Genomic DNA, 19,003 nt, shown 5'->3' with positions numbered 1-19,003 from the left:
ACACACATATATATATATGAACACTTACACATATACACTGTGAACAAATGTAAACCTGAAACAGCCAATCTTTCAGGATGGATCCTCAGTAACTACCTGGGTCAAAATTTGAAATACAGCCAAGTGACCATTTGCTGACTAGAGGTCACATAGGTGCTCAGAGGTCTGTGTAAAACTCACACATTTTTAATTTTGAGACTTTCGGAGTTCACTTGCCTTGGCCAATCAGAGTTACCAGCCAATGAAAGTTCCACTGTATCAACCAATCAGAACTCAGCTGTGTATACCATATACCAATCAGAACTAAGCAAGTTTGAATTTTTCATTTGCATAAATAGACCTGATTGGCAATCTGGGTGGGAATTTTTGCTGGAAAACCTAAACCCTTAATTTTTTTCTCAGGAGCACACCTTTATTTTACACTGAAGGCTGTATCTCCTGGCTTGCAAACTGTTCACTGGAATAAAGTCTCTTTCCTCAAAATTCCTTTTCAGAATTTTTCAGTTAAAATATTGTATAAATCAAGGAGGTTAAGGTAGGATGGCAGAGGTGAAGAAATGCCAGGAGAAATTAACTAAGCAATAGTATTTGTGGGTAGTTACCATACTGCTGTTAGGCTTTGATAAATTAGAAAAAATAAATTAGCATATGAATTATGTAATTATTAAGCCAAAATTGATATAATGATCATTGCCCTATAGAGAATACAGTTCTTCAGTGAATCATTTATACAAAATTATTATACCTGAAACCAGGAAGAAAACCTTATTAACTTTAAGAAAGAAATTATTCAGGTCACATTTTCAATACACAATGAAATAAATCTAGAAATTTATAATAAAAGGATAAATCAAATAAAGAAAAGGAACATATTTTTAAAATGTTAAGCACTGAAAACACCAAAAAACAGGGTCAAAGAGGAAATAAAAATTGCGACTGCAGATTATTGAGAAAAATCAAGATAGCTACAAAACTATTTTTCAAAATTAATGGGATATACTCAGAACTAAGAAGAAAATGTATAGCTTTGGATCTTTTGTTATGAAGTCAAGAATAATTAAAATAGACTTAGCATTCATTTCAAGAAGCTAGGGAAAACAACAAAATAAACCTTAGTAAAACAAGAATAAAATAAAAATAAAAGCAGATGTTAAATGAATTTTTAAAACAGAAAAGGTATCTATTTACCCATGAGCTGGTTCTTTGAAAAGACTAGAGGATTTTTAAAAAACTGCTTGTGAGGAACATTGAGGAAAAGAACATGTAGATATGAATGCAAGCACATGTGAGGAAGATAACACATCATACAATGAGAAAAGAAATCATTATAAAGGGTTATAAAATATTATGTACAATCTATGATAATAACAATATATCCAAGAAATGGATACATTTCTAGGAAAATATAAACTACAAGGCCAGGCGCAGTGGCTCACACCTGTAATCCCGGCACTCTGGGAGGTCAAAGTGGGTGGATCATTTGAGGTCAGAAGTTTGAGACAAACCTGGCCAACATGGTGAAACCCCGCCTCTACTAAAAGTGCAAAAATTAGCTGGGCAGTAGTGGCACACACCTGTAATCCCAGCTACTCTGGAGGCTGAGGCAGGAGAAGAGCTTCAGCCTGGGAGGCGGAGATTGCAGTGAGCCAAGATTGCGCCACTGTACTCCAGTCTGGGTGACAGAGTGAGACCCTGTCTCAAAACAAAACAAAACAAAACAGGAAAATATAAACTACAAAAACGACTCAAGAAGGGCAAGAAAGCCTTACTAGGCCAATAGCCATTGTTATTAGAAAAATTTCTCAAAGAATCACACACAAAAATGGCACTATACACATTGATGGGTTCATGGAAAAGTTCCTCAAGGAAAATACAATTCCTGTGTTAAATTTAGTACTGCCAGAACATTTCCCTAATTAAATTAAAAAGCTAGAGTAATCCTTTATAAAGACCTTTATTAAATCTTTATTAAACCACACTTAATAATGACAGCATCCTTCAATAGAAACTTAAAAAGGAATCTGATTTATGAGCAAAGATGCAAAAATTCTAAATAAACTATAAGCATATCAAGCCCAAGAGTAAATTAAACAAATCATGACTAATTTCAGCAAAGTAGATGAACATAAAATACATTAAGAAATCAACTGTTTCCCAATATACTAGCAATAAATCTTGGAAAAAGGATAACACTCATAACATTTAAAAAATTCTCAATACTCAAGAAAAACATTTTTAAGTTAGTGGGACCAATATGAAGACAATTTTTTCAAACTTGAAATTCTAAAATACCTGGGAAGTAAATAGACACAACATAACTGACTTAGTAAGTTTGATATTATAAAGTCTGCGAATTTTTCCTGAATTAATCCTAACGGGCTATTTTTGAAAACTTGACAAAATTATTCTACAGCTCACCTGGAAAAATTAATATGCAAGAACAACCAGGAATATTTTATAAAAGATGAGTAAAGAGGCAATAACTGTATTACAAAGCCATAATAATAAAAACAGCATACTACTGATGTTGGAGTGGACAAATAGATCAATGGAAGAGAACTGGAAAGACTACAAACAAACTCAAGTATATATGATAAAGGTGTCATTTCAAACCAGTGTATAATGAAAATAAATGGTGTTAGAATAACTGGATAATCATTGGAGAAAGGTGTTTAGATTCTGACACCAAACAGACTAAGGATTTAGAAGTAGAAATGAAACTATAAATATTCTAGAAAAAAATTTGGAGAAATATTTATATAATTCTGGACTAATGACTTTCCTAAGCAAGAAACAAATCTTAAAGCTATAAGGGAAAGAACTGATAAATCTGACTACTTAAAATGCCAATGCTTCTGTACATCTAACTAAAATAACACATTAAAATGTTTCACTTATCGGATGGTAAAAAATATAAGTTCTTGTGTTGATAAGATTATGGGAAAATAAGCATTTTCATTCAGTAATGGTAAAAGCATAAGTGGTCATGACATTTCAGAAGGACAGTTGTCAACATGTACAAAAATTTTTCATGTGCATGTTTTGATCTAATAACCCTATTCCTAGTCATTTGGTCCAAAGAAACAATAGTAAAATTATAAAAAATGCACATATATGTATATTCACTACAGGGTTATTTCAAAGAGCAATATTTGAAAATAACCTAAATGTCCATTAATAGCAGGATGGGTACGACAGAAGAGAAATACCATACTGCAAACAAAATGGATATAGAAATATGTCAGTTTGACTGGAAAGATGTTTGCAATCATATAACCATTGTTATATGAAGAAAAAGTCAGAAATAAATATAAAGAAGATATAATAATCCTAAATGTGTATGTTCCTAACAACAGAACTTCAAAAAACACAAACCAAAAAATGACAAAACTTAGAAATAGACAAATCCACAATTATCGCTGAAGACTTCAGTACTCCTGTGTCAGTAACAGAGTTAGTACATAGAAAATCACCATGGATAATAAAGAAATTAAGACATAAGCAAGAAGAAAGGGAACTATTTTTAAAACTATAAAAATTAGAGCAGATATGAAGAATACTAAAAACAGAAAAATAAGGAAAAATGGATGAAACCAAAATCTGGTTCTTTGGAAAGATGAATAAAATTAACAAACCTCAGGCCGGGCGCGGTGGCTCAAGCCTGTAATCCCAGCACTTTGGGAGGCCGAGACGGGCGGATCACGAGGTCAGGAGATCGAGACCATCCTGGCTAACACGGTGAAACCCCGTCTCTACTAAAAAATACAAAAAAAAAAAAAAAAAAAAAAACAAAAACTAGCCGGGCAAGGTGGCGGGCGCCTGTAATCCCAGCTACTCGGGAGGCTGAGGCAGAAGAATGGCGTAAACCCGGGAGGCGGAGCTTGCAGTGAGCCGAGATCGCGCCACTGCACTCCAGCCTGGGTGACAGAGCCAGACTCCGTCTCAAAAAAAAAAAAAAAAAAAAAAATTAACAAACCTCTAGCAAGACTGACAAACAAAACAAGAGAAGACACAAATTACCAGTATCAGGAATGAAAGAGGGAACACTATGAGCAGCTCTATGCACATAAATTCGACAACTTAGATGAAAGGGACCAACTCCTTGAAAACTGCAAACTACCAAAAGTCACCAATATGAAATAGATAACTTAAATAACCTTATAACTATTAAAGAAATGATATTCTTCACTGAAAACCTTTTGGGGGAAAAAACCCTCCAGGCTCCAATGTTTTCACTTGCAAATTCTACCAAACATTTAAAGAAGAAATGACATCAGTTCTACACATCCCTTCCAGAAAACAGAAGGGTTGCGGATAGTTCCCAACTTATTTTACAAGATCACTATTATTCTGATACCAGAACAAAAAACAAACAAATAAAAAACCCAACCAGAACACTACAGACCAACATCCCAACATCCATCATAAACATAGATGTAAAAATCCTCAACAAAATATTGCAAATCAAATCCAGCAATACATAAAAAGAAAAATATACCAGGACAAAATAGGGCTTATCTCAGGAATATAAATATAAGGTTGCTTCTATTTTTGAAGATCAATTGATGTAACTTACTATATTAGTCTAAAACAAAAAAAAAATCATATCAATAGATGCAGGAAAAAAGCATTTGACAAAGTCCAACATTTATTCATGATAAAAAATATATTACACAGCATCAAACTAGAAATAGAGAATAACTTTCTCAACCTGATCAAAGGTGTTTACAAAAGTCCTACAGTTAAAATCACACTAATAGTTAAAGTCAATGCTTTCCTCCTAAGATCAGGAGCAAGGCAATGCTGTCCATTCTTATTGCTTCTATATCAACATCATAATGGAAGTCTCAGGCAGTATAATAAAACATGAAAATGAAATAAAAAGCATGGAGATTAGAAAGGAAGAAATAAAACGGTCCCCATTTGCAGATGACACAATTATCTATGTAGATAACCCCAAGAAATCTACAAAAAAAGAACTCCCGAGTTTTAGCAAAGTCACAGAATACAAGGCCAACACACAATTATCAACCGTATTTCACACTGGCAATGTACAAATAGAAAGCTAAATTTAAAAAACATCGTTTACAATAGCTTCAATAAAAGAAAATATTTTTTCTAAATCTAACAAAACATGTATAGGATCTGTATGATGAGAAAAATAAATCAAAGAAAATTTAAATAAATGTAGAGACATACCATAGGTTGGAAGATTCAACATAGTAACATGTCAATTCTATCTGAATTCACCTATAGATGTGTACTGGGGTTCCCTAAGACCCCCTCAAGCACAATGATTTCCTAGGAGGGCTCACAGGACTCAGCATATAGTCATACTCATGACTATGATTTATTTCAGTGAAAGGATACAAAGCAAAATCAGCAAAGGGATAAGAAGCATGGAGCAAAGTCTGGACAAAGCCACAAGCAAGCTTCTAAGAATCCTGTCAGTAGTCACGTCAGGATGCACTTAATTCCTCTAGCAATGAGTTGCGACAATACGTGGAAAGTGTTGTCTACCAGGAAGCTTACTATCACTCAGTGCCCAAAATTTTACTGGGAACTGGTCAAGTAAACACTCTGTGCCTAGCATGTTCTGAAGTTCCAGACTCCCAAAAGGAAAGCAGGTGTTCAGCCTAAACCACATTGTTTGCATAAAGAGTTTAAGCACAGTAAGCCACAATTATCATTCGGGGAAATTTTACATTAGTGTACAGACTGCTTACCGGCCAAGTTTCCAGATTACCAGCCAAGGGCCAACCTTGAGAATAGACCTTTCTAGGGACAGCAGTATCAGGCCTATTATTTTAACTCTTTTCTGCACAAAATATATCTCAATTCCAATCAAACTCCTAGAAATATTTTTAAGATATAAACTGATTCTAAAATTTATATAGAAAGGCAAAGGAACTAGAATAGCTAAAATAGGTGTTTTTTTGTTTTGTGTTGTTGTTGTTGTTGTTTTGAGATGGAGTCTCGCTCTATTGCCCAGGCTGGAGTGCAGTGGTGTGATCTTGGCTTACTGTAATCTCCGCCTCCCGGGTTCAAGCGATTCTTCTGCCTCAGCCTCCTGAGTAGCTGGGATTACACGTGCGTGCCACCACACCTGGCTAATTTTTGTATTTTTAGTAGAGATGGGGGTTTCACCACGTTGGTCAGTCTGGTCTCAAACTCTAGACCTCATGATCCACCTGCCTCAGCCTCCCAAAGTGTTGGGATTACAGGCATGAGCCACCATTCCCGGCCAGTTTTTTTAAAAAAAAAGAGTTGAAAATATCACAATATCCAGTTTTAAGACTAACTATAAAACTACAGAAATAAAGACAGTGTGATATTGGTGAAGGAAGAGACACAGAGATAAAGGAAACAGAATATTGGTATAGACCCATAAAAACTGTTTTTAGCAAGGTGCAAAAACAATTCCATGAAGAAAGTATAGTTTTTAATTCTAACACATGGTGTTAGAACAATTAGACATTCATATGCAAAAAAAGAACCTTGACCTAAATCTCACACCTTATACAAAAATTAACTAAAAATGGACTATAGATTTAATATAACATGTAAAACTATAAACCTTTTAGATAAAACATAGGAAAGAAGTCGGGCACAGTAGCTCATGCCTGTAATCCTGGCACTTTGGGAGACCGAGGCAGGCGGATCACCTGAGGTCAGGAGTTTGAGACCAGCCTGGCCAACATGGTGAAACTTCATCTCTACTAAAAATTAAAAAATTAGCTGGGCATGGTGGCAGGCGCCTGTAATCCCAGTTACTTGGAAGGCTAACGCAGGAGAATCGCTTGAACCCAGGAGGCAGAGGTTGCAGTAAGCTGAGACCATGCCATTGCACTCCAGCCTGGGCAACAAGAGCAAAACTCTGTCTCAAAAATAAATAAATAAATAAATAAATAAATAAACAAACAAACAAACAAATAAATTTAAATACACACACACACACACACACACACACACACACACACACACACACACGAGAGAGAGAGAATATTCCTGACCTAGGTTTAGGCAAAGAGTTCTTAGAAGCAAGTACAATTCATAAAGAAAGCATTGATAAACTGGACTTTATCAAAATTAAAAAATTTTGCTCTGGGAAAGACACTGGTAAGAGAAAGAAAAACTACAGACTGAGAGAATATACTTATAAATCACATATCCAACAAAGGATTTGTATCCAGAATATGTAAAGAACTCTCATAACTTGACACTAAGGAAATGAACTAACCTATTTATAACTGGGAAAAGACTTGAACAGACATTTCATCAAAGAGGATATATGCATGGTAAGTATGGTTGTCAACATTATTAGAACTTAAAGAAATAAAAATTAAAACTATGAGGAGATTCCTCTATATACCTATTAGATGGGTAAAATAAAGTACTAGCAAAACTAAGTGCTGACAAGAATGCAGAGTAACCAGAACTCTCATGCACTGGAGGTGAGAATACAAGATGTACAGCCACTCTGTGGCAATTTCTAATTAAGTTAAACATACACTTATCGTACATCCCAACAATCCCACTCCTGTGTGCTGACATTAGAAATTAAAACATATCTTCACATAAAAACCTGTACATTAATGTACAGTTCTTTTCACAGTTATCAAAATCTGGAAACAAACTAAATACACTTCCACAGGAGAATGGATAAACTGTGATATATCTGAACCACAGAATACCACTCAGCAATAAAAAGAATGAATTAATGATATCTGCAACAACTTGAATAAATTTTAAAGGCATCATACTGAATGAAAGAAGCCAGTCTCATAAGGTTACATATAATGCAAATCATTTATACAATATTCTTGAAAAGGCAAAGATAGAGAATAGATCAGTGGTTTCCAGAAGTTAGGGGTGGGAGGTGGGTGTGACTCTAAACAGATAACATAAGGAAGTTTTTATGGCATGATCAAACTGTTCTATTTCCTAATCCTAGTGGTGGTTACGCAAATCTATACATATGCTAAAAATTAATAGAACTGTCACACTCTTCAGTATTAATCCCAGAGAAATAAAAACTATAGTCACAAAAAATCTGTATTCAAATATTCATAGTAATTTTATCCTTAATAGTCAAAAACTAGTAACAACCCAAAAGTCCTTCAGTAGGTGAATGGTTAAACATACCATGTGTATTAGTCCATTTTCATACTTCTATGAAGAAATACCTGAGACTGGGTAATTTATAAAGAAAAAGAGGTTTAATGGACTCACAGCTCCACACGGCTGTGGAGGCCTCACAATCATGGCGAAAGGTGATGGAGCAGCAAAGGCACATCTTACATGGTGGCAGGCAAGAGAGTGTGTGCTGGAGAACTGCCTTTTATAAAACCATCTGATCTCGTGAGACATATCCACTATCACAAGAACAACATGGGAAAAACCCGCCCCCATGATACACTTACCTCCCACTGGGTCCCTCCCACAACACATGGGGATTATGGGAACTATAATTCAAGATAAGGTTTGGGTGTGGACACAGCCAAACCATATTACCATGGTACATCTGTACCATGGAATACTACTTAGCAACAAAAAGGAATGAACTATTCATACACACAACTTGGATGGATCTCAGGGGAATTATGGTGAGTAGTAAACATCAAGCTCAAAAGGCTATACACTGTATGATTCCATTTATATAACATTCATGAAATGACAAAATTATAGAGATGGAAAACAAATAATTTGTCAGGGACAGGAAGGAGAGGGAAGGGAGATAGTTGTGGCTAACAAAAAGTGGGATGAGGGATCCTTGTGGCGACGGAACAGTTCTGTACCTTAACTATGGTAGTGATTACAAAATTAACACGTGAAGAAAATAAACTAAATATTTATTTACACATGTGATCAAATAGACTATACACACCCCCAAATGAGTGCATGTAAAATTGCTGAAATCTAAACAAGGTCTGTGGATTATAACAAAGTCCATTTCCTGACCATGACAATATACTATAGTTATATCAGATGTCATCTTCGGGATAAACTAGGGTAAAAGGTATACAAGCTCTCTTTGTCCTTTTTTTTTCAATTTCTTATGAATCCATTATTTCAAAACAAATGTTAAAATTTTATGGAACTAAGATGGCCGAATAGGAACAGCTCCAGTCTCCAACTCCCAGTGCGAGTGACACAGAAGACCAGTGATTTCTGCATTTTCAACTGAGGTACTGGGTTCATCTCACTGGGAAGTGCCGGACGATCGGTGCTGGTCAGCTGCTGCAGCCCGACCAGCGAGAGCTGAAGCAGGGGGAGGCATTGCCTCACCTGGGAAGCACAAGGGGGAAGGGAACCCCTTTTCCTAGCCAGGGGAACTGAGACACACAACACCTGGAAAATCGGGTAACTCCCACCCCAATACTGCGCTTTAAGCAAACAGGCACACCAGGAGATCACATCCCACACCTGGCCGGGAGGGTCCCACACCCACGGAGCCTCCCTCATTGCTAGCACAGCAGTCTGTGATCTACCGGCAAGGCAGCAGCCAGGCTGGGGGAGGGGTGCCCGCCATTGCTGAGGCTTAAGTAGGTAAACAAAGCTGCTGGGAAGCTCGAACTGGGTGGAGCTCACAGCAGCTCAAGGAAACCTGCCTGTCTCTGTAGACTCCACCTCTGGGGACAGGGCACAGTAAACAATAACAAACGCAGCCGAAACCTCTGCAGACGCAAACGACTCTGTCTGACAGCTTTGAAGAGAGCAGTGGATCTCCCAACACGGAGGTTGAGATCTGAGAAGGGACAGACTCCCTGCTCAAGTGGGTCCCTGACCCCTGAGTAGCCTAACTGGGAGACATCCCCCACTAGGGGCAGTCTGACACCCCACACCTCACAGGGTGGAGTACACCCCTGAGAGGAAGCTTCCAAAGCAAGAATCAGACAGGTACACTCGCTGTTCAGAAATATTCTATCTTCTGCAGCCTCTGCTGCTGATACCCAGGCAAACAGGGTCTGGAATGGACCTCAAGCAATCTCCAACAGACCTACAGCTGAGGGTCCTGACTGTTAGAAGGAAAACTATCAAACAGGAAGGACACCTACACCAAAACCCCATCAGTACATCACCATCATCAAAGACCAGAGGCATATAAAACCACAAAGATGGGGAAAAAGCAGGGCAGAAAAGCTGGAAATTCAAAAAATAAGAGCACATCTCCCCCGGCAAAGGAGCGCAGCTCATCGCCAGCAACGGATCAAAGCTGGACGGAGAATGACTTTGACGAGATGAGAGAAGAAGGCTTCAGTCCATCAAATTTCTCAGAGCTAAAGGAGGAATTACGTACCCAGCGCAAAGAAACTAAAAGTCTTGAAAAAAAAGTGGAAGAATTGATGGCTAGAGTAATTAATGCAGAGAAGGTCCTAAACGAAATGAAAGAGATGAAAACCATGACACGAGAAATACGTGACAAATGCACAAGCTTCAGTAACCGACTCGATCAACTGGAAGAAAGAGTATCTGCGATTGAGGATCAAATGAATGAAATGAAGTGAGAAGAGAAACCAAAAGAAAAAAGAAGAAAAAGAAATGAACAAAGCCTGCAAGAAGTATGGGATTATGTAAAAAGACCAAATCTACGTCTGATTGGGGTGCCTGAAAGTGAGGGGGAAAATGGAACCATGTTGGAAAACACTCTTCAGGATATCATCCAGGAGAACTTCCCCAACCTAGTAGGGCAGGCCAACATTCAAATCCAGGAAATACAGAGAATGCCACAAAGATACTCCTCGAGAAGAGCAACTCCAAGACACATAATTGCCAGATTCACCAAAGTTGAAATGAAGGAAAAAATCTTAAGGGCAGCCAGAGAGAAAGGTCGGGTTACCCACAAAGGGAAGCCCATCAGACTAACAGCAGATCTCTCGGCAGAAACTCTACAAGCCAGAAGAGAGTGGGGGCCAATATTCAACATTCTTAAAGAAAAGAATTTTAAACCCAGAATTTCATATCCAGCCAAACTAAGTTTCATAAGTGAAGGAGAAATAAAATCCTTTACAGATAAGCAAATGCTTAGAGATTTTGTCACCACTAGGCCTGCCTTACAAGAGACCCTGAAGGAAGCACTAAACATGGAAAGGAACAACCGGTACCAGCCATTGCAAAAACATGCCACAATGTAAAGACCATCGAGGCTAGGAAGAAACTGCATCAACTAACGAGCAAAATAACCAGTTAATATCATAATGGCAGGATCAAGTTCACACATAACAATCTTAACCTTAAATGTAAATGGACTAAATGCTCCAATTAAAAGACACAGACTGGCAAACTGGATAAAGAGTCAAGACCCATCAGTCTGCTGTATTCAGGAGACCCATCTCACACGCAGAGACATACATAGGCTCAAAATAAAGGGATGGAGGAAGATTTACCAAGCAAATGGAGAACAAAAAAAAGCGGGGGTTGCAATACTAGTCTCTGATAAAACAGACTTTAAACCATCAAAGATCAAAAGAGACAAAGAAGGCCATTACATAATGGTAAAGGGATCAATTCAACAGGAAGAGCTAACTATCCTAAATATATATGCACCCAATACAGGAGCACCCAGATTCATAAAGCAAGTCCTTAGAGACTTACAAAGAGACTTAGACTCCCATACAATAATAATGGGAGACTTCAACACTCCACTGTCAACATTAGACAGATCAACGAGACAGAAAGTTAACAAGGATATCCAGGAATTGAACTCATCTCTGCAGCAAGCAGACCTAATAGACATCTATAGAACTCTCCACCCCAAATCAACAGAATATACATTCTTCTCAGCACCACATCGTACTTACTCCAAAATTGACCACGTAATTGGAAGTAAAGCACTCCTCAGCAAATGTACAAGAACAGAAATTATAACAAACTGTCTCTCAGACCACAGTGCAATCAAACTAGAACTCAGGACTAAGAAACTCAATCAAAACCGCTCAACTACATGGAAACTGAACAACCTGCTCCTGAATGACTACTGGGTACATAACGAAATGAAGGCAGAAATAAAGATGTTCTTTGAAACCAATGAGAACAAAGATACAACATACCAGAATCTCTGGGACACATTTAAAGCAGTGTGTAGAGGGAAATTTATAGCACTAAATGCCCACAAGAGAAAGCAGGAAAGATCTAAAATTGACACTCTAACATCACAATTAAAAGAACTAGAGAAGCAAGAGCAAACACATTCGAAAGCTAGCAGAAGGCAAGAAATAACTAAGATCAGAGCAGAACTGAAGGAGATAGAGACACAAAAAACCCTCCAAAAAATCAATGAATCCAGGAGTTGGTTTTTTGAAAAGATCAACAAAATTGACAGACCACTAGCCAGACTAATAAAGAAGAAAAGAGAGAAGAATCAAATCGACGCAATTAAAAATGATAAAGGGGATATCACCACCGACCCCACAGAAATACAAACTACCATCAGAGAATACTATAAACACCTCTACGCAAATAAACTGGAAAATCTAGAAGAAATGGATAATTTCCTGGACACTTACACTCTTCCAAGACTAAACCAGGAAGAAGTTGAATCCCTGAATAGACCAATAGCAGGCTCTGAAATTGAGGCAATAATTAATAGCCTACCACCAAAAAAAGTCCAGGACCAGATGGATTCACAGCTGAATTTTACCAGAGGTACAAGGAGGAGTTGGTACCATTCCTTCTGAAACTATTCCAATCAATAGAAAAAGAGGGAATACTCCCTAACTCATTTTATGAGGCCAACATCATCCTGATACCAAAGCCTGGCAGAGACACAACAAAAAAAGAGAATTTTAGACCAATATCCCTGATGAACATCGATGCAAAAATCCTCAATAAAATACTGGCAAACCAGATTCAGCAGCACATCAAAAAGCTTATCCACCATGATCAAGTGGGCTTCACCCCTGGGATGCAAGGCTGGTTCAACATTCGCAAATCAATAAACATAATCCAGCATATAAACAGAACCAAAGACAAGAACCACATGATTATCTCAATAGATGCAGAAAAGGCTTTTGACAAAATTCAACAGCCCTTCATGCTAAAAACGCTCAATAAATTTGGTATTGATGGAACGTACCTCAAAATAATAAGAGCTATTTATGACAAACCCACAGCCAATATCATAGTGAATGGGCAAAAACTGGAAGCATTCCCTTTGAAAACTGGCACAAGACAGGGATGCCCTCTCTCACCACTCCTATTCAACATAGTGTTGGAAGTTCTGGCTAGGGCAATCAGGCAAGAGAAAGAAATCAAGGGTATTCAGTTAGGAAAAGAAGAAGTCAAATTGTCCCTGTTTGCAGATGACATCATTGTATATTAAGAAAACCCCATTGTCTCAGCCCAAAATCTCCTTAAGCTGATAAGCAACTTCAGCAAAGTCTCAGGATACAAAATTAATGTGCAAAAATCACAAGCATTCTTATACACCAGTAACAGACAAACAGAGAGCCAAATCAGGAATGAACTTCCATTCACAATTGCTTCAAAGAGAATCAAATACCTAGGAATCCAACTTACAAGGGATGTAAAGGACCTCTTCAAGGAGAACTACAAACCACTGCTCAGTGAAATAAAAGAGGACACAAACAAATGGAAGAACATACCATGCTCATGGATAGGAAGAATCAATATCGTGAAAATGGCCATACTGCCCAAGGTAATTTATAGATTCAATGCCATCCCCATCAAGCTACCAATGACTTTCTTCACAGAATTGGAAAAAACTGCTTTAAAGTTCATATGGAACCAAAAAAGAGCCCACATCTCCAAGACAATCCTAAGTCAAAAGAACAAAGCTGGAGGCATCACGCTACCTGACTTCAAACTATACTACAAGGCTACAGTAACCAAAACAGCATGGTACTGGTACCAAAACAGAGATCTAGACCAATGGAACAGAACAGAGTCCTCAGAAATAATACCACACATCTACAGCCATCTGATCTTTGACAAACCTGAGAGAAACAAGAAATGGGGAAAGGATTCCCTATTTAATAAATGGTGCTGGGAAAATTGGCTAGCCATAAGTAGAAAGCTGAAACTGGATCCTTTCCTTACTCCTTATACGAAAATTAATTCAAGATGGATTAGAGACTTAAATGTTAGACCTAATACCATAAAAATCCTAGAGGAAAACCTAGGTAGTACCATTCAGGACATAGGCATGGGCAAAGACTTCATGTCTAAAACACCAAAAGCAACGGCAGCAAAAGCCAAAATTGACAAATGGGATCTCATTTAACTAAAGAGCTTCTGCACAGCAAAAGAAACTACCATCAGAGTGAACAGGCAACCTACAGAATGGGAGAAAATTTTTGCAATCTACTCATCTGACAAAGGGCTAATATCCAGAACCTACAAAGAACTCAAACAAATTTACAAGAAAAAAACAAACAACCCCATCAAAAAGTGGGCAAAGGATATGAACAGACATTTCTCAAAAGAAGACATTCATACAGCCAACAGACACATGAAAAAATGCTCATCATCACTGGCCATCAGAGAAATGCAAATCAAAACCACAATGAGATACCATCTCACACCAGTTAGAATGGTGATCATTAAAAAGTCAGGAAACAACAGGTGCTGGAGAGGATGTGGAGAAATAGGAACACTTTTACACTGTTGGTGGGATTGTAAACTAGTTCAACCATTGTGGAAAACAGTATGGCGATTCCTCAAGGATCTAGAACTAGATGTACCATATGACCCAGCCATCCCATTACTGGGTATATACCCAAAGGATTATAAATTATGCTGCTATAAAGACACATGCACACGTATGTTTATTGCAGCACTATTCACAGTAGCAAAGACTTGGAATCAACCCAAATGTCCATCAGTGACAGATTGGATTAAGAAAATGTGGCAGATATACACCATGGAATACTATGCAGCCATCAAAAAGGATGAGTTTGTGTCCTTTGTAGGGACATGGATGCAGCTGGAAACCATCATTCTTAGCAAACTATCAGAAGAACAGAAAACCAAACACCGCATGTTCTCACTCATAGGTGGGAACTGAACAATGAGATCACTTGGACTCAGGAAGGGGAACATCACACACCGGGGCCTATCATGGGGAGGGGGGAGGGGGGAGGGATTGCACTGGGAGTTATACCTGATGTAAATGACGAGTTGATGGGTGCAGCACACCAACATGGCACAAGTATACATATGTAACAAACCTGCACGTTATGCACATGTACCCTACAACTTAAAGTATAATAATAATAAATAAATTAAAAAAAAAAATTTTATGGAACTGTATATCCAAAAAGTCATTTTTGTTATTTGGTTATTTTAAAATAAAAAACCCAAAGAGTTATAAAAGTACTACATATAACTACAGTTATGAAAACAATATGGTATTTTCTAGAACTGAGATTCTCTTTCAAGGGTATACATTAACATAACTTGTGGAGCTTTATAAAAATATGTGTGCCTGGGACACATCCCCACAATTCTGATTGGATAAGTCCGGGATAGGACCTGGGCATCTGATTCTGAGGTACACCCCTAATGGATAACCACTGTTTAAGATGGGGAGATAACATATGCAAACAAATGAGAACAGCAGTTTAGGGTTGTGGGATCACAGGTAATTATAATTTCTTTTTGCTATAATGTACATTTTTATGCAATAACAAAAACTTTAAATAAAAAATATTTAGTTCATCATTCCAGCTGGCAGAGATATTTTTTCTCTGTAAGCCGTTTATTTCCTATCCCTACTCCTAGTTTCATGCCATCCAGGAATTTAATGAATACATCTTCTCTGTTCCCATTTACATCACTAATGAGAATGTTAAGCAGAATAAAGTCCAATGGCAGTCACTAGAAATTTCTTTCCAGCTTGGCAATGATAAGCAATCTTTGGGTTCTATTTCACTTATTTAAGATCTACCCAAATTTTACTCTTATCTGATTTACTGTTCTCTACCATTTTCATAAGACGAGAGACATTTTCATGCTTTTCTGATGTTCAGATATACTGTGTCCACCACAATTCCTTGGTCTGTCACTCCAAAATGAGCCTGAACCACTCCTCTGATATTTAACAAAGGATATAAAACTATATTGTCTTTTCTTCCTAATTACATACTAAGACTGCTGGGCATAGACTGACCATGCTGTATGTTTCCTTGCAAACTACATAGCAATTCTCTCACTTCCATTCATTCAACAAATACTTACTGAACCCCCACTATATGCTATGTACTACTCTGGGCTCTCCTTCCTTAGTATAAAATAATAACTAAGTATTCATAGCAGTATTCCCTCAATGTCTAACCTTGGACAAACAGCTACCTGCGATGTCCTGTGCCACACTGTACTTCCTATTATCCATTCCACCCAAAGCTTGAAAGACTTTGTCATCGACTCCAATCCAAATCACTAGATATACTTTTACAAGACTTTAAGAATGATAAAACGACCATACCGTCACTGCCTTTTCTAGAAAGTCTCTCCTTACAATTAGTTCTCACAGTATTTTATTTGAAACACTCTTAGAGTACTTAGTATATTCCACTTTCTATTATACTAATTTGTCGGCATATCTTATCTTGCCTCTTAAATCATGAGCTCCTTGAGGGCAGGAACCACGGCTTATTCAACTCTATAGACCCAGTACATTTTTACCATGCTTCTGGCCTGGCAGCCCTGAATGAGAAAGAGAACAGCAGCTCCTTAAAGCAGGAGTTGTCAGGCTTACCTGCACCTCCACCAACCAGTCCACGAGAATGGCCCTCATGTCACTGGTGATTTCAATCTGCTTGTTCATGTAATCTGTAAGTATAAACTGTTCCTGGCATCGATGAGAAAGAAATGTTAATAAATAAACTCTTCTTGTAGTTCAAAATTGTAACTTAACAATTAACTTCTCCCTCATAGTTCTAACTCCTTATTTTCAACTGGTATTAGATAGGGGCAGATCAAAGTATCCTTTTCCAGGCAAGTTGCAGTTATCCTTTGGGAAATAGACACATGTGATATTCAAGTGTCAGAGTGGATATTGAAGAATCCAGGGGGAATAAGGGCAGAAACATACCTATAGCTGTAGACAAATGCCAAAAAGGTTCTGCCCCTTCTTTGCAATTCAATCTAAAGCACAATACCATGCTATGTAGAACAGCACTTCTCAAACTTTAACATACATATGCACTACTTGGGGATCATGTAAAACTTCAGATTTTGATTTAGAAGGTCTGGGATGGGGCTAGGTATCTGCATTTCTAACAAGATCTCAAGTGAAACTGATACTGCTGAACCAAGGCTCACACTTTTATTATAACAAAGATGTCCCTTACTTAGGTATGCCAGAAAAAGTGTGGGCTTTGGAGTCAATCAATTGCACTCTCTCTATAAAGAGGATAGGTGGATCTGTAGGTGGGTTTCCATCCACCCACCCTCTTATACATGACATGCTAAAAATTCTACTTGGTAGATAATCTTGGTCCCATCTATTCTGTTGAGAGAGATAGAAGAAACTTTGGAATTGATGAATATTAGTGGTAAAGGAGACTGGCAGATTTCAAAGGAGAAATAAAATTTCACCAGTTTGGAGAGATGAAACAAAGAATACGATTTTGCATACAATGCCAGAAACATGCATAGGGAAGGAAAAAGATCTCTAAGAACAGCCACTCAGAGACTACTTGACCATTTTTATGTCTAAGACTGTCTTCTTAGCAATTAGATGTACAGGATTATGGTCTTCAAGGTAATCAGATTTTAGCTCATATCCCAGCTCTACCATATACCACTTACATGACTCTGGGCAGTTTCCTCTATCTATAAGAGGGAGATAATAATGCCTATCATCATGAAGTCACTGAGAGAATTAAGATAATATCTACAAATCTGTTAGTACAATATCCAACTCACAGAAAGCTACTGTTAGTTGTTGCTATTATTATTTTTATCATCATTATTACCAACCCTTTCAACTTGCATACTGAAGGATGGAATGATGAGGAAACGAAAACTAGAAATCATTGCCCACCCCCAAATCCAAGAAACCTACATACCTCTCTCTCCTTCATGTAACTGAAGATTTCCTTGGCATACATTGGGTTGAAACTTGGATCACTGCTGTCCTCGTCAATATCTTCCCATGGGGTTATCTGCTTAGAAATCACCAAAAAGATATATTATGAGGAGAATTATTCCAAGGAAGACTTAGCACATACATATCAAGGATTAGTCCTTTCTCTCCACTGTCTTCTTCTGCTAAGGTGTCTCAAGCCTTGTATATGTTGGGCCACAACACAGTACTCCTTGGCCGTGCAATCCTCATATGGTCCAGTGATCAAGAAATGCCTAGTTTTTGTTGTATATACCTTCGCTGCCCTTGGAACAAGGGACCCTTTTTATAGGTAAGCTCAAGATTCTCCAAGATGGACATTCTTATTTTATTATTTCAGCTGTGTTACCTGTCTTCTTAGGTCCCTAATTATGTCAATGCTTTGATCTGGCCCAATTCATTTTGGTAGTCTTTTCCTCCCTTCTATACCTTTACCCAGGTTGTTTTGCTACAAAAAGGACATTTCTCCTCCTGCTTGCTAAATATCATCCCTTCATTATTCAAATTTACAATGTAAAGACCACCTTTCTTGGGAGATGCTCCTATGAACTTTGCCCATTTTTTTTAACCAAAGCCCATTGTGATGCAAATTACAATTACTAAGAAAGGCAATTTCCTGAATGAAATTACCTGGCCACTACTGCAAAACCCAAGTATACAGCACAGTAGTCCAGACCCTTGTGGTATTACTGGAATAAATACTTTCTGATTGCTTAGATCTATCACTGTGCCAAATCAGGAAGTCAAGAGATTCTACAAGGCCAACTTGATTTAAGAGAAAAATGCCAAAGAACCTGGGAAATATATTCCATATCATGGGTAACCTCAGGCTATAAACGGTGAGAAGAGATGATTCTGCATCACGTATCATTAAATAAAACCAGAAGTAAACCCAAGAAATATCACCCTCTCACT

The 19,003-nt window shown here is 37.7% G+C and overlaps 1 protein-coding gene across 2 annotated transcripts in view; it reads right to left on the bottom strand.

The window, feature by feature from the left end:
- The window catches only part of CCNB3 (cyclin B3), an 88,045-nt gene that overhangs the window by 28,966 nt on the left and 40,076 nt on the right, over positions 1-19,003 (bottom strand). The window contains exons 7-8 of one of the 2 annotated variants that reach the window (XM_015127414.3): positions 18,033-18,131; positions 16,718-16,810 (exon numbers count right to left, since the gene is read on the bottom strand). In XM_015127414.3, the coding sequence (XP_014982900.3) occupies positions 16,718-16,810; positions 18,033-18,131 (192 nt within the window). The remainder of the gene's footprint in view (positions 1-16,717; positions 16,811-18,032; positions 18,132-19,003) is intronic. The other variant, XM_015127417.3, reaches the window with a different exon arrangement.

This window comes from Macaca mulatta, chromosome X (genome assembly GCF_049350105.2).
Source record: "Macaca mulatta isolate MMU2019108-1 chromosome X, T2T-MMU8v2.0, whole genome shotgun sequence".
NCBI lineage: Eukaryota > Metazoa > Chordata > Mammalia > Primates > Cercopithecidae > Macaca > Macaca mulatta.
The sequence above is the reverse complement of the archived record's forward strand: the minus strand, read 5'-3'. Positions and strand labels throughout refer to the sequence as shown.